This window comes from Ranitomeya imitator, chromosome 1, assembly GCF_032444005.1.
Source record: "Ranitomeya imitator isolate aRanImi1 chromosome 1, aRanImi1.pri, whole genome shotgun sequence".
In the NCBI taxonomy this organism is placed as follows: Eukaryota; Metazoa; Chordata; class Amphibia; order Anura; family Dendrobatidae; genus Ranitomeya; species Ranitomeya imitator.
Window position 1 is genome coordinate 114,558,295 of NC_091282.1, and position 27,231 is coordinate 114,585,525.

Consider the following 27,231-nt stretch of genomic DNA (forward strand, 5'->3'; position numbering starts at 1 on the left):
CGCGCGGCCCCAGGAAGATGGCCGCCCGCACCGATGAAAGGAATGACAGCGCAGATCGCGCGCTGTGTCTTCACGTGGGCACAGGGAATCCGGACCTTGGACATGCGCACACCACTACGCCACCAACGGAAACCTGGGGAAGAAAAGAACGCTGTGAACACGCCCACCTGACCAGACCAGCCTGATTGACAGGCGAAAACGCCGACTTTGGTAATGTATTTCTCGGCATACATGGGGAATCAGGGTACACTACATACACCATAGTAACGCACAGCACAGGCCCTATTTAACAGTATTTATATCTCAATCTCAAAAAACGGGGTGACAGGTTCCCTTTAAGCTCCCTCCCTATCATGAGATCTGCCATGGACTTCCTATCTGACATGACAGCTGAATCGGTCAGGTTTTCAGCTAGAAATGGTTCTTTATCCAATGCGGCTAGAAGGGCGGTCTGGCTAAGATCCTGGTCGGGTGATAATGCCTCTAAATCCAAATTATGTTCTATTCCCTTCTCAGGGGCGAGGGTATTTGGTCCTTCCCTAGATACTATCTTAGAGTCAGCCTCTGATGAGAAGAAGGGTTTTCCGGAGGACAGACCTAAGAGGTCTCAGTCCTTTCGGAGAGGCTTTACCTTCAGGAGACAGTCCGATTACAGAGGGGGTAGATCCAATAGAGGATTCAGTAGAGGTTCCCGTAGCCAGGGCAATAGAAACAGGAGTTTCTTCTTCAGCCCATCCTCAAAACCTAAGACGCAATGACGCCACCCTTGTAGGGGGAAGCCTCCGCCACTTTGTGGAGAATTGGGCCCGAGTCACCCAAAATCAGTGGATTCTTTGGACTGTGTCAGAAGGTTACAGTATCGAGCTTTCCTCCCCTCCACCGGACAGATACATCGTGCCTACGACGGTCATGCAAAACTCTCCCATGATGTTAGACTTAGAGGATATGCTTTCCTCAGAGGTCATAATTCCAGTACCACCACTAGAGGTACGACAGGGTCACTACTCTTCCCTATTTTCCATAATGAAGCCTTCCGGCGACTCTCGCACAATAATAAATTTGAAACCTCTAAATGCCTGGGTCAGGTACAAGAGGTTTCGCATGGAGTCCATACGCTCTGCAATCCTCCTGACAGATCGGAACGCTGTGATGTGCACTCTCGACCTGAAGAGTGCCTATTATCACTTCCCCATCCACCCCTCATCTCAGAGGCTTCTGAGGTTTGCGGTGGTGCTGCCGTCCGGGACCTGTCACTACCAGTTTCAATGCCTTCCGTTTGGGCTTGCCTCAGCACCTCGTGTATTTACAAAGCTGGTGTCAGAGGTCGTCGCTTTCCTGAGGAACCAGGGAACCATAATAATCCCATATCTCGACGATTTTCTCCTGGTCGCAAGAACGCCAGAGATTTTGTCAGACTACATGAACCGAACTGTATCTGTGATGAAACAATTAGGATGGGTCATGAATTGGCAAAAATCCGACCTGACTCCTGAACACAGGAAGATCTTCTTGGGAATGTGTCTGGACTCAAGAAACGGGATATCCCTGCTACCCGAGAACAAGCTGGAAGCAATCCAGATCAGGCTCCTATTGGAACGCAGAGCATCAATAAGGACGGCCATGAAAGTGCTGGGCCTAATGATGGCTTGCATACCGTGTGTGAGATGGGCGCAGTTCCATTCAAGACCTCTGCAAAGGTTAATCCTCTCCAGATGGGACCGACGTCAGTCTTCTCTGGACAGTATTTTAAAACTGACGTATCCAGTACGAAGGTCTCTCCTTTGGTGGACACAACCAGAGAAGTTAAGAATCGGGGTATTATGGTCTACCGATCCCTATGTAGTAGTTACATAGACGCCAGCGCCTGGGGCTGGGGAGCTCATCTAAAAGGCAGGATCCTACAAGGAAGGTGGCCAGCAGATGTCATTCACAGCTCCTCCAACTTCAAAGAGCTATATGCTGTTTGGGAAGCATTAAGAAGAAACCGACACACCCTTGTAAACTGCCATGTCAGAATAATGTCCGACAATGTAACAACAGTTTCTTTCCTGAAGCATCAGGGAGGCTCAAGACACCATTCGCTTCAGGAACTTGCAAGGAGAATTTTTCATTGGGCAGAAAATTCGGTCCTATCCATTTCGGCAATTCACCTAGAGGGCTCCCAGAACGTCATGGCGGACTATCTGAGCAGGAGACGGGTGTTGGCAACAGAGTGGGAACTCAATCAGGAAATCTTCCAGGATTTATGTCTTCGCTGGGGAACTCCCAGCATAGACCTATTCGCAAACAGGAGAAACCCGAAGGTCTCAAGATTCTTCTCGCTGAACCCTCAAGATCTCCCGGTCGGGATAGATGGTCTGAGCCAGGAATGGACGGAACCCCTTTCATACGCATTCCCGCCTCTAGCACTGATTCCAGCTGTTCTCAGGAAAATCAAAGAGGATCAAGCTCGAGTTATATTAATCATTCCTTTTTGGCCAAGAAGGAGCTGGTTCTCTTTCCTAGTGGACCTGGCAATCGAGAACCCAGTAGAGCTTCCTCTCAGGACAGATGTAATCCACCAGGGTCCAGTGTACCACCCGAACCCAGAGAAGCTCCATCTCTCAGCATGGATCCTGAAAGGAACATCCTGGAGGCAAGAGGGCTGTCGGACCAAGTGATAGCCACTATTAAGACCAGCAGAAAGCCGGTCACATCGGCAATTTATTTGAAAATCTGGAGGCGTTTCTGTCTGGAGGGTGGCAGGTCTGAGGTTACAGCAGGCGCTCCCGACTTACCTGGAATCCTAGATTTCCTGCAGGCTGTGTTTGACAAAGGTCTCAGACCAAGCACCTTGAAAGTGCAGATCTCGGCACTCAGCTCTTTTTTCGACTATCCCCTAGCATCTCACCCGTGGATAGTTAGATTTATCAGAGCCACCAAGAGGTTTCGCCCCACCATTAGGCAATTGTCGCCTTCCTGGGACCTCAATCTGGTCCTAAAGTTCCTTTGTAAAAATGACTACACTTCGGCTGATAATATGAATATTCCTGTCCTCACTCGTAAAACAGCATTTTTAGTGGCAATTACCACAGCTAAGAGGGTGGGGGAAATTCAAGCCCTGTGCACTAGAGACCCGTACCTTCAGTTTAGAGAGGATAGCTTAATCCTTAGACTGGATCCCTCATTTATCCCAAAGGTGGGAACGGTTAAGAATAGGAATCAGGAAGTTGTGTTACCATCCTTTTGCAATAACCCAGCTAATGTGAAAGAGAGAGCTCTCCATTCACTCGATGTCAGACAAGCAGTCATAGACTACCTAGCAGCCACCAATCCTTGGCGCATTGACCCGAATTTGTTTATTTTGTTTGGAGGAAAGAATAGAGGTAAGAAAGCCTCTAAGGCCTCTATCGCTCGGTGGATCACCTCTGTGATCTCTGAGGCTTACCAGTCAGAGGGGCTCCCACCTCCAAAGGGTCTCCATGCACATTCTACACGAGGGATTGCTACTTCTTGGGCTGAGAGGGCAGGCGCCTCTCTAGAACAGATTTGTAAGGCGGCAACATGGTCTAGCGCCAACACCTTTTGTAAACATTACAAGCTTGATGTTTTATCGGGTCAACATACTGCATTTGAGAGAAAGGTTCTCCAAGCGGTAATCCCACCCAGAGGAGGTGCTTTGGTACTCTCCAGGGTGCTGTCAGGAGGGATGTCCTGGAAAAAAGGTATTAAGCTTACCGTTAATTATGTTTCCAGGAGTCCATACTGACAGCACTGGTAGTTCCCTCCCAGGTGATATTGATATGCATTATGTAAGGTAGCCCTGGCATAAGATGTATTACGTTCCTGGCATAGGATGTATTATGTTTTTGACATATGATGTAATATGTTCCTGACATATGATGTAATATATTTATTTTCTATTAAAGTTATTTTCTGCATTTCCATGAGGTGGTTCTTGTTACAACACTGAGGATTGGGGGGTGGGACATGCCCTTTTGAACTCTCGTGTGTTTCCTGTCCCAGCTAGGGGAGGAGGACGTCCTCCAGGGTGCTGTCAGTATGGACTCCTGGAAACATAATTAACGGTAAGCTTAATACTTATTTTTTTTTTTTTTTTAAAGATTTTTTTAAAAAAAGCAAAAAACAACTTTTTACTATATTTAATAGTAGATTTAGGGTACTTGAAGCCAATACAGGCTGACTTTCACAGAAGAGTTGTCATAATGAGCACGGAGGTCTTCAGCAGATTTCCAGCTGTAAAGGCAACACCTTGGCTCCCCGTGATCACGTCACAGGCATGCTGAAAGTCCGGGACACGACATATGACACATAGGTACGTCATATGTAGTGAAGGGGTTGAATAATTTCAATGATGGTTCTTTTGATTTCTGCCCACAATTCATCTGGGCCTCCTTATTTTTGCCAGGTTAACAGTAGTGCGAGAATCCTATTATTACCTCAGTATCCCTAAGATCTCCAGTATTGAATTATACAGACAGGGTGTACAGCTCTGTGAGCAGAGATGAGCGAACATCGTCGGCTCCCTCCTTATTCGGCAAGCTACAGCGCTTACCAATGAAGCTGCATCAGGAACCGCGATACTTGGAGCGCACCGATCAGCTGTTCAGTGCCGCAGCTGCATGTGTCGCCTCTGTGTGACAGCCACAACACACAGGCTCTCATTGCATGTGACATTGAGCAGGGGCAAACTGCTTTTGTCTTTGACGTACTTTGACCTTTGTTGCCTGACCCTGGACTTTGCTTGTGACTATTCGTTTGTCTTATCCCTTTTGTCTTTGACGTACTCTGACCTTTGTTGCCTGACCCTGGACTTTGCTTGTGACTATTCATTTGTCTTATCCCTTTTGTCTTTGACCCTGGACTTTGCTTGTGACTATTCGTTTGTCTTATCCCTTTTGTCTTTGACCCTGGACTTTGCTTGTGACTATTCGTTTGTCTTATCCCTTTTGTCTTTGACCCTGGACTTTGCTTGTGACTATTCGTTTGTCTTATCCCTTTTGTCTTTGACGCACTCTCCTGGCATTTTACCTCGGACGCCTAGCCTTCACCGCCTCACTGCTTGTCCATGAGAAGTGACTCAACAGCTCAGTTGTGGAATTAATTGTGCCATATAAGTAAAATAAATATTATATATAAGCGAGTAAAATAAATAAAAAAACTAAAACATGGGTGTTAAAAAAGCAGACAGATCTTTTTTAGTCCTGGTCAAATGTGAATGGCCCCCAAAAGTTTAAGGGACTGTCACACTCCTTTCCAAAATTTCTGAACGGCTTATAAATCCTGTAGTGTTTTGGCTCTGCTCAATAGGATGCCTGAGCAATTTATTTCCATGTGTTCCCAGCCATAGGTCGGACTAATGTCGCTCCTACATTGTGATGGGGTGAGTGTCTGCCGTCAGATGTTAGCCACACGGGAGCCATCAGGAGCCCCTGATCTCTGAGCATTACGGAGCGCTAATATGTCTTTGTACTCGCCGATCACTTCTTTTATATTTGCAGGAAATATATCAACATCTGTTTCTTTAATCAAAAGCAGAAATGCCAAATCATAGCTAAAATCATTCGAGCACATTCCATCTCCTAAATGATTTGAGTTCTGCTTCCAAAATGCCGTCCTGTGAATTTCTTTTTTAGCAAACCCCAGCGACCGTAGGCTTTGTCGGGATAAGTACCAGATGTTAGCAGATGACAAAGGATGTGGGGCGACCCTGTACTGTGCTGGAGGTACAGACCAAAATCAAAGGTTTAGTCAATATGTCATGAAGTTTGATATTCTGGCATTGATAAACTAATTAAACAGCCCTTCCTGTGTTCCCCCCGACTAATGTGGCCCCGCCGTGATTAGTTTCACAGTCGGGCACGTAGTAACATCGAATGGCAGTAAGTGCGGCGAGAGCGGAGTAGTCACGCGTCTCCAAGCGTCCCCTTATCTGGGCACAGAGTGGTTTCAAGGAAAGGAGCCAGTCTTGGCAACCTGCGCCGCTCCGTGCTCAGGCCTCTTGTGGTCAGTATTGATTTGCTCTAATGTGAAGCAGAACAAGGACAAGTGTTGTATTTTGCAACCTTCTGTGATTTAATATTGTTATGTCTTTTGCCCCAGCAGCCATAAAAGTGCCTCTCTGGAGACCGAGAGTATATAATTTTATTTCGTTAAGCCAAAAGTTTGAAAATGTACCGCGCCGACACGCCGCTCACACCGAGCAGGACGGCTCCAGCCCGTCTTATTGCAGACCGGCCTCGTCTGGTTTCCTTTTTTACACCGTTCAGCAGCTCATCTTCGCTCCCCCCCCAGAGCTCGGCTTGAGATACGTGTTGTTACAGGCTCCAGTGTGTCGCTTTTTCTTTATTTTTCTTTCCCCCCGAAACCATTTAATTTAATATTCCTTCTATGTTTTCCAGATCAAGAAGCTGGTGTACGTTTACCTGGTACGATACGCAGAGGAACAGCAAGACTTGGCACTCTTGTCTATCGCCACATTTCAGCGTGGCCTAAAAGTAAGTTTTGCTTTCTGCAGCGTCCGGAAAAGTTGAAACGTTCTGCTGTTTGCAATAAACAAGTGAAGCAGGAACCATATATAAAATCTCTCAAAACCACTAATTAATAGAAGTGGTTTCTCTAAATTCTACACAGAATGCCCCAGAATTATTCAGCCCTCCAGGACAAGCGCCTTTAGTTCACTTAAGTACTTAGTGGAGCACTTCTGGCTGTTATAATCTGCTGTAAACGTGATGCATTGCCGGACACCAGCTTCTAGCCGCGTTCCTGAAGGGTCTTGCCCCATTCCTCATGGACAACAGTTTCCAGTTGACTAATATTCTTGGGTTGTCAAGAGACAGATCCAGAAAAAAGAGACAAGGTTATTGCCTTGAACAAACAAAAGGATACAAAAAGATACAGAGGCTGTGAATTTTTCTAGAGAAACAGCAGTTCAAACTTAAAGGCAATCTGTCAGCAGGCTTTTGTTATGTAATCTTGAGTGGAGCTTTCCGCCGCAGCCCTTTTTAGTTTTTGCGTTTGTTTTTCGCTCCCCTTCTTCCCAGAGCCATAACTTTTTTTATTTTTTCGTCAATATGGCCATGTGAGGGCTTGTTTTTTGCGGGATGAGTTGTACTTTTGAACGACAAGATTGGTGCGGTGAAATTGCATAAAAAAGTGCAATTCCACAACTTTTTTTTTTTTTTTTTACTATGTTCACCAAATGCTAAAACTGACCTGCCATTATGATTCTCCTGGTCATTACGAGTTCATATACACCAAACATATATAGGTTCTTTTTTTTATTTAAGTGGTGAGAAAAAATTGCAAAATTTGTTTAAAAAAATAAAAAATTGCGTCATTTTCCGAGACCCGTAGCGTCTCCGTTTTTCGTGATTTCAGGTTGGGTGAGGGCTTATTTTTTGCGTGCCAATCTGACTTATTTAATTATACCATTTTGGTGCAGATACAATCTTTTTATCGCCTGTTATTCCATTTTAATGCAATGTTGTGGCGACCAAAAAATAATAATTCTGGGGTTTTGATTTTTTTTTTTCTCGCCGCGTTGTTTACAGAGCTGAATAATTACAGCTTGATAGATCTGGTCGATTCTGAAAGTGGCGTTACCAAATATGTATATGTTTAATTTTTTTTTATTGTTGCATTTTGAATGGGACAAAAAGGGTGATTTCAACTTTTATATAAAAAATTTTTTAAATAGCATTTTTTTTTTCTTTTAGTTTTGGCATGCTTCAATAGTTTCCATGGAAGCTGCCATAAATGTGAGCGCCTCTGCTACACACAGGCAATGATCAGATCGCCACTGTGTAGCAGAAATGCTCACTCGCTATGAGCGCCAACCATCGGGTGGCGCTCATAGCAACATAGCAATCTGGCAGTGACAGCCCTAGAGGTCTGCTGGAGACCTCTGGTTGTCATACCAACCCATCGGTGGCCCGCAATCACGTGACTGGGTCACCGATGGGCGGGATTTCCAGCATGCTCCTGGTAAGTGCAAGTTAAATGCCACAGTCAGAGATTGACAGCTGCATTTAACTGGTTAACAGCCACAGGTGAATCGGGACTCCACCTGCGGCTGTTAGAGGCACATGACAGCTGTTCAAAACAGCTGACATGTCCCGGAAAAGATGTTGGCTCAGCGCCGGAGCACACAACAAAGGGGGAGACACAACATGCGTCGTACATGTACGGCGCATGTCGTGAAGGGGTTAATGTAGGGGCAGAGAGCCCGATTCCAGAGATGTCACTTATTAGACTGTGCTGTAGTTTCAGTACAGTCAGGGTTTTATCAGCAGGAGATTATCACTAGCTCACCAGGTGTCGCCAGTCGGGCTAATCTGTAACCCCACCCCCACACTGATTGGCAACTTGCTTGCAATTCACATTGTGCACAGGATACTGCCAATCAGAGCAGTGGGCTGGGTTATACAGAGCTCAGCATTCTGCTACATCTACCACAGAGAGAACAGGGATTGTATCCAAACTGCAACAAGCAGCCCAGTAAGTGACACGTGACTGGAATCAGGGTCTCTGTCCCTACATCATGCTGATCTTAGATTACATAGCAAAAACCTGCTGACAGATTCCCTTTAAAGGAACACGCAGACTACATCAGCTGGACTTGGCAGAAAGAGAAAGCTGTCATAGACTGCCACCTGATTCCTGGGGATGAGTTCTAAATGATGGAAGCTGGTATCCTATGTGGACGCACAGCCGACTAGTAGAGATGTGACTTGTAGAAAGAAGAGCACCTGATTGCCTGTGTATGGTGGTAGGTGTCCTGCTGTGACGGGGCAGCCGCATTGGGATTGAATGTTTCCCTGTGTCGGTTTTGCTTTCAGAATAGGTGGCAAATGACTTATGGCTGGGGATCTGAGTTCTGGGTGTGCACCGATCACAAGCGGTGATGTGCCCTCGTATAGACTCAGAGGTGAATAAAGCGGTGATCACACACAACTCACCCCTGTGATCATGGTGATCTTTGCTGATTGATTCCCAGTGATCATACTTATAATTATCCTGTGGATAAGTGATAAATGGTGTTTATGGGACAGCCCCATTCATTGTTTTAATGTAAAATTGGACTTTATATGTCACAGGGGAAGTAGATTGGGAGTCCTAATGTGAACAGGGACTGAAGTGAGATTGGGAGTCCTAATGTGAACAGGGACTGAAGTGAGATTGGGAGTCCTAATGTGAACAGGGACTGGTGTGAGATTGGGAGTCCTAATGTGAACAGGGACTGATGTGAGATTGGGAGTCCTAATGTGAACAGGGACTGGTGTGAGATTGGGAGTCCTAGTGTGAACGGGGACTGATGTGAGATTGGGAGTCCTAATGTGAACAGGGACTGGTGTGAGATTGGGAGCCCTAATGTGAACAGGGACTGATGTGAGATTGGGAGTCCTAGTGTGAAAGGGGACTGATGTGAGATTGGGAGTCCTAATGTGAACAGGGACTGATGTGAGATTGGGAGTCCTAATGTGAACAGGGACTGATGTGAGATTGGGAGCCCTAATGTGAACAGGGACTGAAGTGAGATTGGGAGTCCTAATGTGAACAGGGACTGATGTGAGATTGGGAGTCCTAGTGTGAACAGGGACTGATGTGAGATTGGGAGCCCTAATGTGAACAGGGACTGATGTGAGATTGGGAGTCCTAATGTGAACAGGGACTGGTGCGAGATTGGGAGCCCTAATGTGAAAAGGGACTGATGTGAGATTGGGAGTCCTAATGTGAACAGGGACTGGTGTGAGATTGGGAGTCCTAATGTGAACAGGGACTGAAGTGAGATTGGGAGTCCTAATGTGAACAGGGACTGATGTGAGATTGGGAGCCCTAATGTGAACAGGGACTGGTGTGAGATTGGGAGTCCTAATGTGAACAGGGACTGATGTGAGATTGGGAGCCCTAATGTGAAAAGGGACTGATGTGAGATTGGGAGTCCTAATGTGAACAGGGACTGATGTGAGATTGGGAGCCCTAATGTGAACAGGGACTGGTGTGAGATTGGGAGTCCTAATGTGAACAGGGACTGAAGTGAGATTGGGAGTCCTAATGTGAACAGGGACTGATGTGAGATTGGGAGCCCTAATGTGAACAGGGACTGGTGTGAGATTGGGAGTCCTAATGTGAACAGGGACTGATGTGAGATTGGGAGCCCTAATGTGAACAGGGACTGGTGTGAGATTGGGAGTCCTAATGTGAACAGGGACTGATGTGAGATTTGGAGCCCTAATGTGAACAGGGACTGATGTGAGATTTGGAGCCCTAATGTGAACAGGGACTGGTGTGAGATTGGGAGCCCTAATGTGAACAGGGACTGGTGTGAGATTGGGAGCCCTAATGTGAACAGGGACTGGTGTGAGATTGGGAGCCCTAATGTGAAAAGGGACTGATGTGAGATTGGGAGTCCTAATGTGAACAGGGACTGAAGTGAGATTGGGAGCCCTAATGTGAACAGGGACTGATGTGAGATTGGGAGTCCTAATGTGAACAGGGACTGATGTGAGATTGGGAGTCCTAATGTGAACAGGGACTGGTGTGAGATTGGGAGCCCTAATGTGAACAGGGACTGATGTGAGATTGGGAGTCCTAATGTGAACAGGGACTGATGTGAGATTGGGAGCCCTAATGTGAACAGGGACTGGTGTGAGATTGGGAGCCCTAATGTGAAAAGGGACTGATGTGAGATTGGGAGTCCTAATGTGAACAGGGACTGAAGTGAGATTGGGAGCCCTAATGTGAACAGGGACTGATGTGAGATTGGGAGTCCTAATGTGAACAGGGACTGATGTGAGATTGGGAGTCCTAATGTGAACAGGGACTGATGTGAGATTGGGAGTCCTAATGTGAACAGGGACTGATGTGAGATTGGGAGTCCTAATGTGAACAGGGACTGGTGTGAGATTGGGAGCCCTAATGTGAACAGGGACTGATGTGAGATTGGGAGCCCTAATGTGAACAGGGACTGATGTGAGATTGGGAGCCCTAATGTGAACAGGGACTGATGTGAGATTGGGAGACCTAGTGTGAACAGGGACTGATGTGAAATTGGGAGTCCTAATGTGAACAGGGACTGATGTGAGATTGGGAGCCCTAATGTGAACAGGGACTGATGTGAGATTGGGAGACCTAGTGTGAACAGGGACTGATGTGAGATTGGGAGCCCTAATGTGAACAGGGACTGATGTGAGATTGGGAGCCCTAATGCGAACAGGGACTGGTGTGAGATTGGGAGCCCTAATGTGAACAGGGACTGATGTGAGATTGGGAGTCCTAATGTGAACAGGGACTGATGTGAGATTGGGAGCCCTAATGTGAACAGGGACTGATGTGAGATTGGGAGACCTAGTGTGAACAGGGACTGATGTGAGATTGGGAGCCCTAATGTGAACAGGGACTGATGTGAGATTGGGAGTCCTAATGTGAACAGGGACTGGTGTGAGATTGGGAGTCCTAATGTGAACAGGGACTGGTGTGAGATTGGGAGCCCTAATGTGAACAGGGACTGATGTGAGATTGGGAGCCCTAATGTGAAAAGGGACTGATGTGAGATTGGGAGCCCTAATGTGAACAGGGACTGATGTGAGATTGGGAGACCTAGTGTGAACAGGGACTGATGTGAGATTGGGAGCCCTAATGTGAACAGGGACTGATGTGAGATTGGGAGCCCTAATGTGAACAGGGACTGATGTGAGATTGGGAGTCCTAATGTGAACAGGGACTGGTGTGAGATTGGGAGTCCTAATGTGAACAGGGACTGGTGTGAGATTGGGAGTCCTAATGTGAACAGGGACTGGTGTGAGATTGGGAGTCCTAATGTGAACAGGGACTGATGTGAGATTGGGAGTCCTAATGTGAACAGGGACTGGTGTGAGATTGGGAGTCCTAATGTGAACAGGGACTGATGTGAGATTGGGAGTCCTAATGTGAACAGGGACTGGTGTGAGATTGGGAGCCCTAATGTGAACAGGGACTGATGTGAGATTGGGAGTCCTAATGTGAACCGGGACTGGTGTGAGATTGGGAGCCCTAATGTGAACAGGGACTGATGTGAGATTGGGAGCCCTAATGTGAACAGGGACTGATGTGAGATTGGGAGACCTAGTGTGAACAGGGACTGATGTGAGATTGGGAGCCCTAATGTGAACAGGGACTGATGTGAGATTGGGAGTCCTAATGTGAACAGGGACTGATGTGAGATTGGGAGCCCTAATGTGAACAGGGACTGATGTGAGATTGGGAGTCCTAATGTGAACAGGGACTGGTGTGAGATTGGGAGCCCTAATGTGAACAGGGACTGATGTGAGATTGGGAGTCCTAATGTGAACAGGGACTGGTGTGAGATTGGGAGCCCTAATGTGAACAGGGACTGATGTGAGATTGGGAGTCCTAATGTGAACAGGGACTGGTGTGAGATTGGGAGCCCTAATGTGAACAGGGACTGGTGTGAGATTGGGAGCCCTAATGTGAACAGGGACTGGTGTGAGATTGGGAGCCCTAATGTGAACAGGGACTGGTGTGAGATTGGGAGCCCTAATGTGATCTCGGTACATTGCTGCGGAATATGTTGGAGCTACATGAACAATGGGAGATGGATCTCTGCTGTTTCCAGTGTGATGGAAGCCATGCCCTGTATAATGTATCTTATAAAGGTATTGTCTTATTCCAGGATCCTAACCAGCTCATACGTGCCAGCGCTTTGCGGGTCTTATCCAGTATCCGTGTGCCCATTATTGTCCCTATAATGATGCTGGCTATAAAAGAAGCCGCAGCGGACCTGTCTCCTTATGTGCGGAAGACGGCCGCGCACGCCATCCAGAAGCTGTACAGGTAAGATGGCTCCAGTGTAAGGCTCAGTATGACACTCGGCCATTCAATCCGCTTCACAGCGTTGTTCTTTTTTTACTAACCATCGCTTTTTTTTTTTTTTTAAGTTTTCTAACCATCGCAATGTTGTGTGAGTTCTTGTTACACCAGTAATGGCGGCAATAATTCCTGACCCTCCCAGTGATATGCAGTAATTGAGACCTAAGCGGTCGCTGCTTTACCTCCTTAGTGCCAGGTTTTACTCCAATCCCCAGATATTCTCTGAAAGTAGCCATGTGCGAGGGTCTTCACACCCAAATGTGCACACACCGATGGTCACCAGCTACGTGTCATCGAGGCCTCTGGAAATTGTACATTAAATTAGGTAGGCCATTGTAATGTGCGGCACATCCAGTATGCCACAGGGGGTAAATTACAAATGTGAGTGAGATTTCCCTAAAACTAGAGAGGTGGACTTGCAAAATTATCTAACAATTCACTAAATTTCTTCTTCTTTAATAGCCTTGATCCGGAGCAGAAGGACATGCTTATCGAGATCATCGAGAAGCTTCTCAAAGATAAAAGCACGGTGAGATCTCACATGTTGTGCCGCATTGTTTGATCTGAAGGGGATCATGGGAAGCGCTGCCTTTGGCCAACATTGGCTTCATTATCACCGGCTCTAAAATCCAGCGTCCTTTATAACTAGTGGTGGTGTTTTTTTTTTTTTTTACATTTTCCATAGAGATTATCTGTTACTAATTGGAAACAATTAACAAGCATACTAGGCTAAGTTCTTTATGGGTCTTGATCATTGTGTTTTTGTTTTTTTTTGTGTTCTTTTCCTGTGTCTATGGCTGCTGTATCTTAAAGCCGTCCTTAGGCCATGTGCACACGTTCAGGTTTTTTCGCGCTAAAAAGCTATAAAAACTCATTAAAAATGTATACATTATGCATTCTATCATTTAGAATGCATTCTGCATGTTTTGTGCACATGGATGCGTTTTTTTCCACGAAAAAAAACGCATCGCGGTAAAAAAATGAGCATGTTCATTATTTTTGCGGATTTTCTGCGTTGTTCCCGCAATTCTATGCATTTGGGAAAAAACGCATCAAAAACGCATCAAAATCGCGGTAAAAACGCATGCGGATTTCTGGCAGAAATGTCCGGTTTTTGTCAGGAAAATTTCTGCAAGAAATCCTGACATGTGCACATACCCTTAGATTCCTTAACTTGCTTTCACACTGTGCTTTGTGCTACATTCATTGGTCCCGTCGGGGCTTAAGGTACCTTCATACTGAACAACTTAACAACGATATCGCTACCGATCCGTGACGTTGCAGCATCCTGGCTAGCGATATCGTTGTGTTTGACACGCAGCAGCGATCTGGATCCTGCTGTGACATCGTTGGTCGGAGCAGAAAGTCCAGAACTTTATTTCGTCGCTGGATCTTCCGCAGACATCGCTGAATCGGCGTGTGATGCCGATTCAGCGATGTCTTCACTGGTAACCAGGGTAAACATCGGGTTACTAAGCGCAGGGCCGCGCTTAGTAACCCGATGTTTACCCTGGTTACCAGTGTAAATGTAAAAAAAAAACAAACACTACATACTTACATTCCGGTGTCTGTCCCCCGGCGTTCAGCTTCCCTGCGTTCTGCTTTCCTGCACTGACTGAGCGCCGGCTGGCCGTAAAGCATAGCACAGCGGTGACGTCACCGCGCTGCTTTACGGCTGGCGCTTACACAGTGCAGGGAAGCAGAACGCCGGGGGACAGACACCGGAAGGTAAGTATGTAGTGTTTTTTTTTTTTTTTACACTTACACTGGTAACCAGGGTAACCATCGGGTTACTAAGCGCGGCCCTGCGCTTAGTAACCCGATGTTTACCCTGGTTACCCGGGGACTCCGGCATCGTTGGTCGCTGGAGAGCTGTCTGTGTGACAGCTCTCCAGCGACCACACAGCGACGCTGCAGCGATCGATATCGTTGTCTACATCGCTGCAGCGTCGCTAAATGTGATGGTACCTTTATGTCCTAATCCACCACAAAATGGGGAAATTATGTGCGATTGGGGACATATACTATAATATTGTCAACAGAGTCAACGTGCATCATTTTCGGGTGTATACGCATAGTGGAGGCAGATACTCAAATGCGGCCTTCTACTTCTGATTGTCATTAGGTGTATACGCCCAAAAATAATGCAAGACAGAGCACGTTAACTTGTTCGGCACCATTATAGTCAATGGCCCTGTCTGCACATACACCCGAATCCCATTCCCATTTTGCAGGGGGTTCGGACGTAAGCCCCGCAGGGGCCAGCAAACCTAGGCCAAATTGCAGTGTGAAAGCACCCTTACAGGAAAGTGTTTTGTCAAAGTGTATTGAATGAAGGGTACTTTTATCCCATAGGGGATGAATAGAGCGCCAGTCACACGTATGCTCAGCTACTCCATTCATTCTCTGTTGGATTACCGGCGTGCCCCACTAGGCCTTTTCCATAAGTCCAATAGGCGATGAATAGAGCGGCAGTCACATGTATGCTCAGCTACTCCATTCATTCTCTGTTGGATTGCCGGCGTGCCCCACTAGGCCTTCTCCGTCAGTCCAATAGGCGATGAATAGAGCGGCAGTCACATGTATGCTCAGCTACTCCATTCATTCTCTGTTGGATTGCTGGCGTGCCCCACTAGGCCTTCTCTGTCAGTCCAATAGGCGATGAATATAGCGGCGGTCACAATTGTGCACTGCTACTCCATTCTAACAGGGATAATAATGTCCTCTTCTAGCCATCCGTGGGGGTCAAAAATGTCAGACCCACTCCAATCTAGAAGTTATCACCGATCCTGTGGGGCGGTGATGATCTCTACTTACTGAAATGTGTCTCTATGGGTTTTCTAAAGCACTCCTGCCATTTTGGTTATCCGTCGACGTGTATAGTTCACCGTTTTCAGCTTGGAGTGAATAGCCCTATACTCGTATGTGTGCGCTAGTTTCAGACATGTCCGCTACAGTGTGCAGCGGTGACACTTTCTGTGCATGTGCCCCATTGTGCTGGATAATGAAAAGACCATTGCTGAAAATCGGCTTACCCCAGAAAATCCATGCCGCACGGTCAGACAGCACTGGCTCCTACTCCCGCAGCCATCGTCATGGCCGCCTCCGCTCCACGAGAAATCGTTAATAAGATCTCACGTTGTCAGCCGAGGCGCTCGGAGGTAAACTGCTGTTTTCCTAAGTTATTGATTTAAGGGCGGCACGAGCTTCTCTGTTATAAAAAAAAAATAACTGTTTGTGCAGATGTTTTATTGTGATAGATCTATTATACTGCTATTAGAAGATTAATGGCTGATCTTTTTCATCTTCCATGTCTCTGGAAAATTGAAATAAGAAGGGGAATATCATTTGGGGCCTATGATTAGGGCGGGTAGGAGGGTCATTAATTTAAGAGGAGTGCGTCTTTGCAGCATAGGCCACCTTGCAGCACATTATCAATCATCTTCCCATGCACTCCTTGTGATGACCCAGCACTCTGCCATTTTTTTTCTTTTCTTTTTTTTTCAGCCCCCCTTCCCCACTCTCCTTTAATTAGAATTCATGACAAAATAGATGCAAGGAAACGTTTTGTGCCCCTCATATTTTTCCAGAGAATTTATTGTTATTAGAAGATGCATTTGCTTAGTGTGATTTTTTTCATTACCAGCTTGTCAAGCGCCATAGATAATCTGGAGGAAATATGAACTCCTTAGATTGAGTGTCACTTTTGTTGATGGTTCGTGTAGTTTACCTTGGAGCGCGGCTAATGGCTCAAGTTCATAGCAACAGCACAGAAACGCGTGGCGACTGCTGCAAGACAAATGAGCCGTGGTTATTGCTTTAATATAAAAAATACATAAATGGACGACTGCATCCGAATCTGAACAGCTCATTGCTAGTTTTGCCGTAGTGATTTATTTCTCTTTTTTTTTTTTTTTTTCTGCCTTTTATGCCAAACGCCACTATTGACACCAGGGGGACAGAAATGAACAGGCGGCTTTTTAGCAAGTAATATTTTCTACTTTTCAGTTACCAGAGAATCATTTTGTTTTAATTCAAGGGTGTTTTATGCAATACTGAGCGCTCGATAAGGTGGAATGATCGCATGTGTCTACGCAGGAGGGATCTACATTTTTATTTCATTTCAGAAGAGCCAGTGAAGATGGCTGAGCGGACGTTATCATTGTGCCATTATAGAAAGTGATGCTAATAAATGTGTTTATAATATATCGTGTGTATATATTATATTATAACTAGTGATGAACAAACGTGCTTTGATAAGGTATTATCTGAGCATGCTCTTGTGCTAGCAGAGTGTCTTTGGTGTGCTTGGATAATGTTTTTTTTTAATCACAGGCATTCCCTGCATGTGTTGCGACTGATGATCAGACATGCAGTGGCGGAGACTCGAACATATTTTTCGAGCACGCCGAAGACACTCGATTAGCACACGAGCATGCTCAGATAACGCCTAGTACATTCGCTCATCCCTAATTATGATACGGAGTGTAAGTTTTAGGCAGGTATTGGGAACATGGCTGCAATGTACGAATGCTTTCAAAAGTAGTCGTTTTAAAGGGAACTCGTCCCTCTATTCATGCTGACGAAGCAATAGGTGCACCATGAATCAAAGATTAGCGTCTGGCCGTACATTTGCAGCCAGGTATGTTTTTCTGTGAAACGTTCTAGAGTCTTTTTAATATCGAGCAACAGCCGGAGACGAGACTAGTCCAGCAGCACTCCCACCCAGCCGGCTCTTCCCAGCGCTGCCTGGTGCCACTGAGCGGTCTCTTCCTCTTGAGTACACAAGGAGAGACTTGGTAATCACCTGGAAGTATCAGCCGGGGAATGCGATGGACCTGTCTCCTCTCCAGCTTTGGTCTCCAGCCAGATCTTAAAATTCATCTCAGAGATGGGTTCATCTTCCAGCAGTCGTGCAGCCAGGCTCTGATTCGTGCTGCCCGCAGTTCAGTCTCTATGAATCAGATGACTTAATAATTAATAGTTCTCATTTTGTTAATTTGATTAAAGTAAAGTTAATGAAAAAAAGAGAAATGTAAATGATATCAATATTTGGTGTGACCGCCCTTTGCCTTCAATTTCGCATCAATTCTAGGTACACTTGCACAAAATCAGGGACTTTAACCCCTTAAGCCCCGAGGGTGGTTTGCACGTTAATGACCGGGCCAATTTTTACAATTCTGACCACTGTCCCTTTATGAGGTTATAACTCTGGAACGCTTCAACGGATCTTGGCGATTCTGACATTTTCTCGTGACATATTGTACTTCATTTTAGTGGTAACATTTATTTGATATAACTTGCGTTTATTTGTGAAAAAAACGGAAATTTGGCGAAAATTTAGAAAATTTCGCAATTTTCCAACTTTAAATTTTTATGCCCTTAAATCACAGAGATATGTCACGCAAAATACTTAATAAGTAACATTTCCCACATGTCTACTTTACATCAGCACAATTTTGGAACCAAAATTTTTTTTTGTTAGGGAGTTATAAGGGTTAAAAGTTGACCAGCAATTTCTCATTTTTACAACACCATTTTTTTTTTAGGGACCACATCTCATTTGAAGTCATTTTGAGGGGTCTATATGATAGAAAATACCCAAGTGTGACACCATTCTAAAAACTGCACCCCTCAAGCTGCTCAAAACCACATTCAAGAAGTTTATTAACCCTTCAGGGGTTTCACAGGAATTTTTGGAATGTTTAAATAAAAATGAATATTTAACTTTTTTTCACACAAAATTTATTTCAGCTCCAATTTGTTTTATTTTACCAAGGGTAACAGGATAAAATGGATGCCAAACGTTGTTGTACAATCTGTACTGAGTACGCTGATACCCCATATGTGGGGGTAAACCACTTTTTGGGCGCATAGCAGAGCTCGGAAGGGAAGGAGCGCCATTTGACTTTCAATTCAAAATTGACTGGAATTAAGATGGGACGCCATGTTGGTTTGGAGAGCCCCTGATGTGCCTAAACATTAAAACCCCCCACAAGTGACACCATTTTGAAAACTAGACCCCCTAAGGAACTTATCTAGATGTGTTTTGAGAGCTTTGAACCCCCAAGTGTTTCACTACAGTTTATAACGCAGAGCCGTTAAAATAATTTTTTTTTTTTCGCAAAAATTATTTTTTAGCCCCCAGTTTTGTATTTTCACAAGGGTAACAGAATAAATTGGACCCCAAAAGTTGTTGTCCAATTTGTCCTGAGTACGCTGATACCCCATATGTGGGGGGGAACCACTGTTTGGGCGCATGGGAGGGCTCGGAAGGGAAGGAGCGCCATTTGGAATGCAGACTTAGATGGATTGGTCTGCAGGCGTCACGTTGCATTTGCAGAGCCCCTGATGTATCCAAACAGTACAAACCCCCCACAAGTGACCTCATATTGGAAACTAGACCTCCCACGGAACTTATCTAGATGTGTTGTGAAAACTTTGAACCCCCAAGTGTTTCACTACAGTTTACAACGCAGAGCCGTGAAAATAAAAAATCCTTTTTTTTCCCACAAAAATGATTTTTAGCCCCCCAAATTTTTATTTTCCCAAGGATAACAAGAGAACTTGGACCCAAAAAGTTGTTGTCCAATTTGTTTCGAGTACGATGATACCCCATATGTTGGGGTAAACCCCTGTTTGGGCGCACGGGAGAGCTCGGAAGTGAAGGAGCACTGTTTTACTTTTTCAATGCAGAATTGGCTGGAATTGAGATCGGACGCCATGTCGCGTTTGGAGAGCCCCTGATGTGCCTAAACAGTGGAAACCCCCCAATTATAAATGAAACCCTAATCCAAACGCACCCCTAACCCTAATCCCAACTGTAACCCTAACCACACACCTAACCCTGACACACCCCTAATTCTAATCCCAACCCTAATCCCAACCGTAAATGTAATCCAAACCCTAGCCCTAACCCTAGCCCTAACCCTAATGGGAAAATGGAAATAAATACATTTTTTTAAATTTTTTTATTTTTCCCTAAGGCTAGGTTCACATTGCGTTAGGGAAATCCGTTAACGCAATGTCTTTTTAGGTGTCGTGTTTAGTGCAAGCAGCGTCCGAGGCGCGCCACAAAAGAACGGCACCTTGCTAGCGCGAGCCGAAAATGGCACGCTCTAGCGATGCGCTACACCCGAAAATCACATTGCTGTCAATGGGTGTGCTAACGGACCCGTTGCACGGCGTTAATTGTGACATTTTCACCGTGCAACGCTGTCCGTTAGCGTTAACCTATTAACGCAATGTGAACCTAGCCTAACTAAGGGGGTGATGAAGGGGGGTTTGATTTACTTTTATAGCGTTTTTTTATATCGGATTTTTATGATTGGCAGCCGTCACACACTAAAAGACGCTTTTTATAGCAAAAAATTTTTTGCGTCTCCACATTGAGACCTATAATTTTTCCATATTTTGGTCCACAGAGTCATGTGAGGTCTTGTTTTTTGCGGGACGAATTGACGTTTTTATCGGTAACATTTTCGGACACATGACAGTTTTTGATCGCTTTTTATTCTGATTTTTTTGTGAGGCAGAATGACCAAAAACCAGCTATTCATGAATTTCTTTTGGGGGAGGCGTTTATACCGTTACGCGTTTGGTAAAATTGATGAAGCAGTTTTATTCTTCGGGTCAGTTTTTTATGTTTTGGCGCTTTTATACGATAAAAGCTATTTTATAGAAAAAATAGTTATTTTGGCATCGCTTTATTCTGAGGACTATAACTTTTTTATTTTTTTGGTTATGATGCTATATGGTGGCTCGTTTTTTGCGGGACAAGATGACGTTTTCAGAGGTACCATGGTTATTTATATCAGTCGTTTTGATCGCGTGTTATTCCACTTTTTGTTCAGTGTTATGACAATAAAGCGTTGTTTTTTGGCTCGTTTTTTTTTTTTTTCTTACGGTGTTCACTGAAGGGGTTAACTAGTGGGCCAGTTTTATAGGTTGGGTTGTTACGGACGCGGCGATACTAAATATGTGTACTTTGATTGTTTTTTTTTTTTTTTTTTTTTAGATAAAGAAATGTATTTATGGGAATAATATTTATTTTTTTTTCTTCTTTATTTAGGAATTTTTTTTTTTTTTTTTTTTTTTTTTACACGTGTGGAAATTTTTTTTTTTTACTTTTTCACTTTGTCCCAGGGGGGGACATCACAGATCACCGATCTGACAGTGTGCACAGCACTCTGTCAGATCGGTGATCTGACATACAGCCGGGCAGGATTAGAGCTGCAGCTGCAGCCTGATCCTGACCCGGAAGTGCTCCCTGCAGGACCCGGATGCAGCCCCGCGGCCATTTTGGATCCGGGGACTGCAGGGAGAAGACGCTCGGTACACGGTGAGTACATCACCGTGTACCGATCGTCTCAGGGAAGCACGCAGGGAGCCCCCTCCCTGCGCGATGCTTCCCTGCACCGCCGGCACACCGCGATCATCTTTGATCGCGGTGTGCCGGGGGTTAATGTGCCGGGAGCGGTCCGTGACCGCTCCTGGCACATAGTGCCGGATGTCAGCTGCGATAGGCAGCTGACACCCGGCCGCGATCGGCCGCGCTCCCCCCATGAGCGCGGCCGATCGCATGACGTACTATCCCGTCACTGGGAATTAAGTCCCAGGTCACCTGGACGGGATAGTACGTCATATGGGATTAAGGGGTTAAAGGATTATATTCAGGTGTACGACTAGCCAGTTATATCAAGTGGGTGATAATTTTCAACAATCTAATATGTGGTTTATCCAAGAAGTATTGTTTCTCCTTGTGGAGAATGACATGCTAAGCATGCCGAGATGAGGGGACTTAAAGCCGCAATGCTCCTCTGGGAAATATGCAAATTGTCTCTTCAGAGAGGAAGAGGACTAGAACTCTAGTGCCATCTATTGGAAGTAGCAATCCTAACAGTCAACGTCGACCCTTTAACGAGCCTTGTCACATGATGTAGGATAAAAGCCAAACCAGAATCTCAATTTGCAGACACTGCACTGACGAGGGGCAGTACCCCGAAACACAAAGTGGAGATCTGGTTTGGCTGAGTGAAAGGCGTCTGACTGCAGATAATGCAAATTGAGATTCTGGTTTGGCTATTATCCTAAGTCATGTGGCAAGGCTCGTTAAAGGGTTGACATTAACTGTTAGGATTGTTACTTCCAATAGGTGGCACTAGCGTTCTAGTCCTCTTTGAAACACCCTCATTAACAAACAGAATCGGCTGCGTCAGAGCCATAAAAACTGGGTGAGGAACAGTCAAACTCCGCTACAAACGTGAAATTGTGGAAGACCTTTTCGTGTCACAGGTCATACACCATGACAAGACTGAGCACATCAACAAGACACAAAGTAGTTATACTGCACCAGCAAGGTCTCACCCAGGCAAAGATTTCAAGGCATACTGGGGTTTAAAGATATGATGTTCAGGCTATGTGCACATGTTCAGGATTTCTTGCAGAAATTTCCTGAGCAAAACAGGACTTTTTCTGCAAGAAATCCGCTTGCGTTTTTTGCGCGTTTTTTTTCCAGAGCTTCCCAATGCATTAAATAGTGGGAAAAATGCAAAAAATCTGCAAAATTAATGAACATGCTGCGTTTTTTTCGCGGAAAAAAAACACATCATGTGCACAAAAATTGCGGAATGCATTCTAAATGATGGGATGCATAATGTATGCATTTTTTATGCGTTTTTATAGAGAAAAAACGCGAAAAATCCGCAACGTGTGCACACAGCCTCAAGCTCTTTTGAAGAAGCACCAAGAAATGGCTAACATCAAGGACTGTTGATGTCGTGGTCGGCCAAGGATACTCAGTGCAGCGGATGAAGATGCTCAGCCATGATCGTCTCTGAACTGGCAGCAATTAATGGGACACAGCTTCGCCCATCTACTGTTTAGAGAAGTCTGGTCAGGAATAGTTTTCATGGTAGAATTGCTGCCAAAAAGCCATACCTTTAACATGGCAATAATGCCAAGACGCTTAACTATGCAAGAAAACCATACCTATTGACATGGAAACTAGGCCAGGAAAAATAGTAACTGAGGTGCAGAAAATAGGCAGCAGGTGCTCTGGACTGAGAAGTGAAAATATTTGGCTGTAAGAGAAGGGAGTTTGTGCTATAAAGAGCTGACAAGCAGCACAACAGTAAGTGCCTGCAGCAAACAGTGCAGCATGGTGGAGGTTCCTTATTAGTTTTGAGCTGTATTTTGCCAAATAGAGTTAGGAAATTGGTCAGTTCTATTTGGCGCAGGACGCCGACCCCAAACATGTAGCCTGCAGCCCTGATTCAGCACAGCAGTAACGCAAGTTGTAAGATTTTTGTGCAATGAGGAGGTTGTGCAAACATTTAATCTTACTCTGGTGCCGGACTGGAGTAAGAATTATGGCGAGGCACACGCCACTCGTCACTCTGCTGACTCCTTAGGAGACATGCCCCTTCCTCTTTATGAATTAAGAAGCCTCTGACTCAAACATGCCCTTTCTGCAAGAATTGGCCAATGTCTTTAAGAACTATCTTCACCTTAAAGGGGTTGTTCACTACTAGGACGACACCTTCTTAAACTAAATGTTTGGTCCCAATGAAATAAATAAACCTACCTATAAATAATCTCCCCTCCCGTTCCGGCTCCATTCCCGCGGTGTTGGCACTCGCGGTACCAGGGCTTTGATGCAGTGAAATGACACGTGATGAAGTCTGAGATCAGCTGTAGCCCGCGCTTCCTCTTCATGTACAGTTTGACCAAAGGCGGAGCCAGTGATGCTAGCACTGATTGGCCGCCAGGCATCACGTGTCACTTCACCGCATCACAGCCCCGGGACCGCGAGTGCCGACTCAATGGGAGATGAGCATAGTTTTATTTTATTGGGGCCGAACATTTCGTTTAAGAAGGGGTTGTCCTTGTAGTGGACAACCCCTTTAAAGCAAGAGGATTCCTGTAAGTGATGATGTAGACCCGCACAGTCCTGATCTCAACATCATCATGTGTGTCTGTGTGGGATGAAATGAAGACAGAGGGATGTGCACAAACCTACTGCCATGGCAGATCTGTGGTTAGTTCTCCAACATGTTTGGAACAATCTGCCTGCACATCTATGTATTGATGCTGTTTTAAAAGTAAAGGATGATCACACGAAATATTGATTTGATTTTAGATTTTCTTTTCATTCTGTTAATTGATAAAAATAAACTATTAACACTTCTATTTTTGAAGGTGTATACGTTGCAGATTTTTCCCCACACTGCCTAAAATCAGTATACATAGAAATAAACCCACATGTTATGCACTTTATTCTATTTTGGAAGGTCCTCCACCTTACACGTCTCTGACCCTCCAGTAACCGAGAACACTAGTAATCGGACACCTTTCGGGTGCCATCTGAGTACATACGTGACATGGGCATATTGTGCCGGTGTTCTGCTGTGGGCGCAGCGCTCCTTTTCCGTGACATGGGCATATTGTGCCAGTGTTTTGCTGTGGGTGCAGGGCTCCTTTTCTGTGACATGGGCATATTGTGCCGGTGTTCTGCTGTGGGCGCAGCGCTCCTTTTCCGTGACATGGGCGTATTGTGCCGGTGTTCTGCTGTGGGCGCAGCGCTCCTTTTCCGTGACATGGGCGTATTGTGCCGGTGTTCTGCTGTGGGCGCAGCGCTCCTTTTCCGTGACATGGGCATATTGTGCCGGTGTTCTGCTGTGGGCGCAGCGCTCCTTTTCCGTGACATGGGCGTATTGTGCCGGTGTTCTGCTGTGGGCGCAGCGCTCCTTTTCCGTGACATGGGCATATTGTGCCGGTGTTCTGCTGTGGGCGCAGCGCTCCTTTTCTGTGACATGGGCGTATTGTGCCGGTGTTCTGCTGTGGGCGCAGCGCTCCTTTTCTGTGACATGGGCGTATTGTGCCGGTCTTCTGCTGTGGGCGCTCCTTTTCCGTGACATGGGCATATTGTGCCGGTGTTCTGCTGTGGGCGCAGCGCTCCTTGTCGCTGAGCAGGGCTGTTTACCAGGGAAAATAGATTTGTTTGATTGAGAAATCTACTATATAAAGCTGAATGTGTGTATGTGTGTATGTATGTCCGGGATTGGCATCTGCACCGTCGCAGCTACAGCCACAAAATTTTGCACAGTCACACGTCTGGACCCCGAGAGCGTCATAGGCTATGTTGTGAGGTGAAATTTTAACCCCGCGCATTCCAATTCACCAAACAATTTTGCCCCTATCTACATAATGGGAAAAAATGAAAGGAAAAGTGTTGGAGGCAAATTGACAGCTGCCAGATGTGAACAAGGGGGACGTAAAGAGTGAGAGCGATGGCGCCAAAGAGTATATACCGTACAGTTGCTAAGGTGGGGCCCCGACATGGGATACTCACCACACACGGGGATATGAACACACACACAAAATGCGCCACACACTTCCACGTGCTTGAACACATATCACCCTCAGCACACATTTCACCACACATTCTCCAACCTCGCCACATAAAAGCCGAAACACAAAAGTCGCCGCTCAATACTCGCCACGCGCAGAACTCGCCACATGCAAAAACTAGGCTCTTGCAAAACTCGCCACAAGTGCAAAACTCACCTCATGGAAAACTCGCCACACGCAAAACTTGCACATGCGGAAAAATTGCCACATGCACAAAAGTTGCAACACATGCAAAATTTCTTCACACAAAACTTGCACATACTCAAAAGGCACCACACAAAACTCGCCACGTGCAAAACTCGCCATGCGCAAAACTTGCTGCACACAAGTTGCTACACTAACCTGTCACATGCAACTCGACACACAAAAAGTTGCTACACGCATGTTGCCACACAAAACTCATCTCACAAAAGTCGCTACATACATGTCGCCACACGCAACTCAACACACACAACTTGACAAACGAAACTCGCCCTAAAACACACACAAGTCTGGTCTTATCCTTCAAAAATAAAAATCTGATTAATAAGCAGACAAACTACAACAAATGTACCATAAAGGAAATACGGCAGCTGTCAGTCACATGACCTGTCTATTATGTGTATGTGTGAGCTAATATATACTGCCAGGGGGAGGGCTTCCTGCTGGCTTGGGATTTATCAGGCTGCCAATTTAGCTTACAAATACTGAGGTAAAAATACTGAGCAAATAACGTGTGAACGAGGTCTAATACAGGAGGAGATGACACACAGGTATATACTATATTCAGGAGAGATGACACACAGGTATATACTATATAGAGGAGGAGATGACATACAGGTACATATATATACAGGAGGAGATGACATACAGGTATATACTATATACAGGAGATGACACACAGGTATATACTATATACAGGAGCAGATGACCTACAGGTATATACTATATACACGAGGAGATGACATACAGGTATATGCTATATATAGAAGATGACATGCAGGTATATACTATATACAGGAGGAGATGACACACAGATATATACTATATACAGGGGAGATGACACACAGGTATATACTATATACAGGAGGAGATGACATACAGGTATATACTATATATAGAAGGAGATGACATTCAGGTATATACTATATATAGGGGAGATGACACACAGCAGGTATATAATATATACAGGGGAGATGACATACAGGTATATACTATATACAGGAGATGACATACAGATGTATACTATATATAAGGGAGATGACAAATGTATATACTGAGGTGAAAATGAGAGGTGTGAGGTGAAAATGAAAAGGTGTGAGTGCAAAATGAGAGGAGTGAGGAAAAATAATGGAGTGATCAGAAAATGACAGATGTGAGGTGGAATGAGAGGAGTGAGGGAGAAAATGAGAGATGTGAGGGAGAAAATTAGAGATGTGATTGGGAAAATGAGAGGCGTGATGGGAAAATAAGAGAAGTGAGTTGCTATAACTAACCACAGATATTTACTATGCCCAGGCAACGCCGGGCTCTTCAGCTAGTACTAATGTAAAATAGATTCTGTTTGTGCAAATTGCATCACTAGGAAATAGGGGAGTACTTTATTATATCCAAAATGAATGAAAAAAATTAGCCGTCAGAAAGTAAATTTGCTGGATGAGCGCAGAATTGTTTTTCCCACTTAATGAGACAAGAAAGGCATTTCCATTTCAATCGTTCGCTGATAGGAATGGCTCCTTGGCTCGCTCGTGACTTCCCTCCTTGCGGCTCTTTGAGGTTCTTTTTCTAGTGTAACAGCCTTTTGCAGAAGCCCCCTCTGCGGGCCGCGCATTGTGTGTATGAATACATAGGGGGCTTGGAGGCAGCGCTCACTTGTTCCAGTCGGCGAGTTCGGAGATTTGTGGATAGATGAAGGTGTTAGTGCTGTAGATGGCAGCTCTTAATGCAGTGATTAATTATTGTGGCTCTTGG

At 45.3% G+C, this 27,231-nt stretch overlaps 1 protein-coding gene across 2 annotated transcripts in view; it reads left to right on the top strand.

Moving 5' to 3' along the window:
• The window catches only part of AP3B1 (adaptor related protein complex 3 subunit beta 1), a 354,978-nt gene that overhangs the window by 56,819 nt on the left and 270,928 nt on the right, over nt 1–27,231 (top strand). For both annotated transcript variants that reach the window (XM_069749950.1, XM_069749942.1), the window contains exons 4-6: nt 6,402–6,497; nt 12,674–12,834; nt 13,333–13,399. In XM_069749950.1, the coding sequence (XP_069606051.1) occupies nt 6,402–6,497; nt 12,674–12,834; nt 13,333–13,399 (324 nt within the window). The remainder of the gene's footprint in view (nt 1–6,401; nt 6,498–12,673; nt 12,835–13,332; nt 13,400–27,231) is intronic.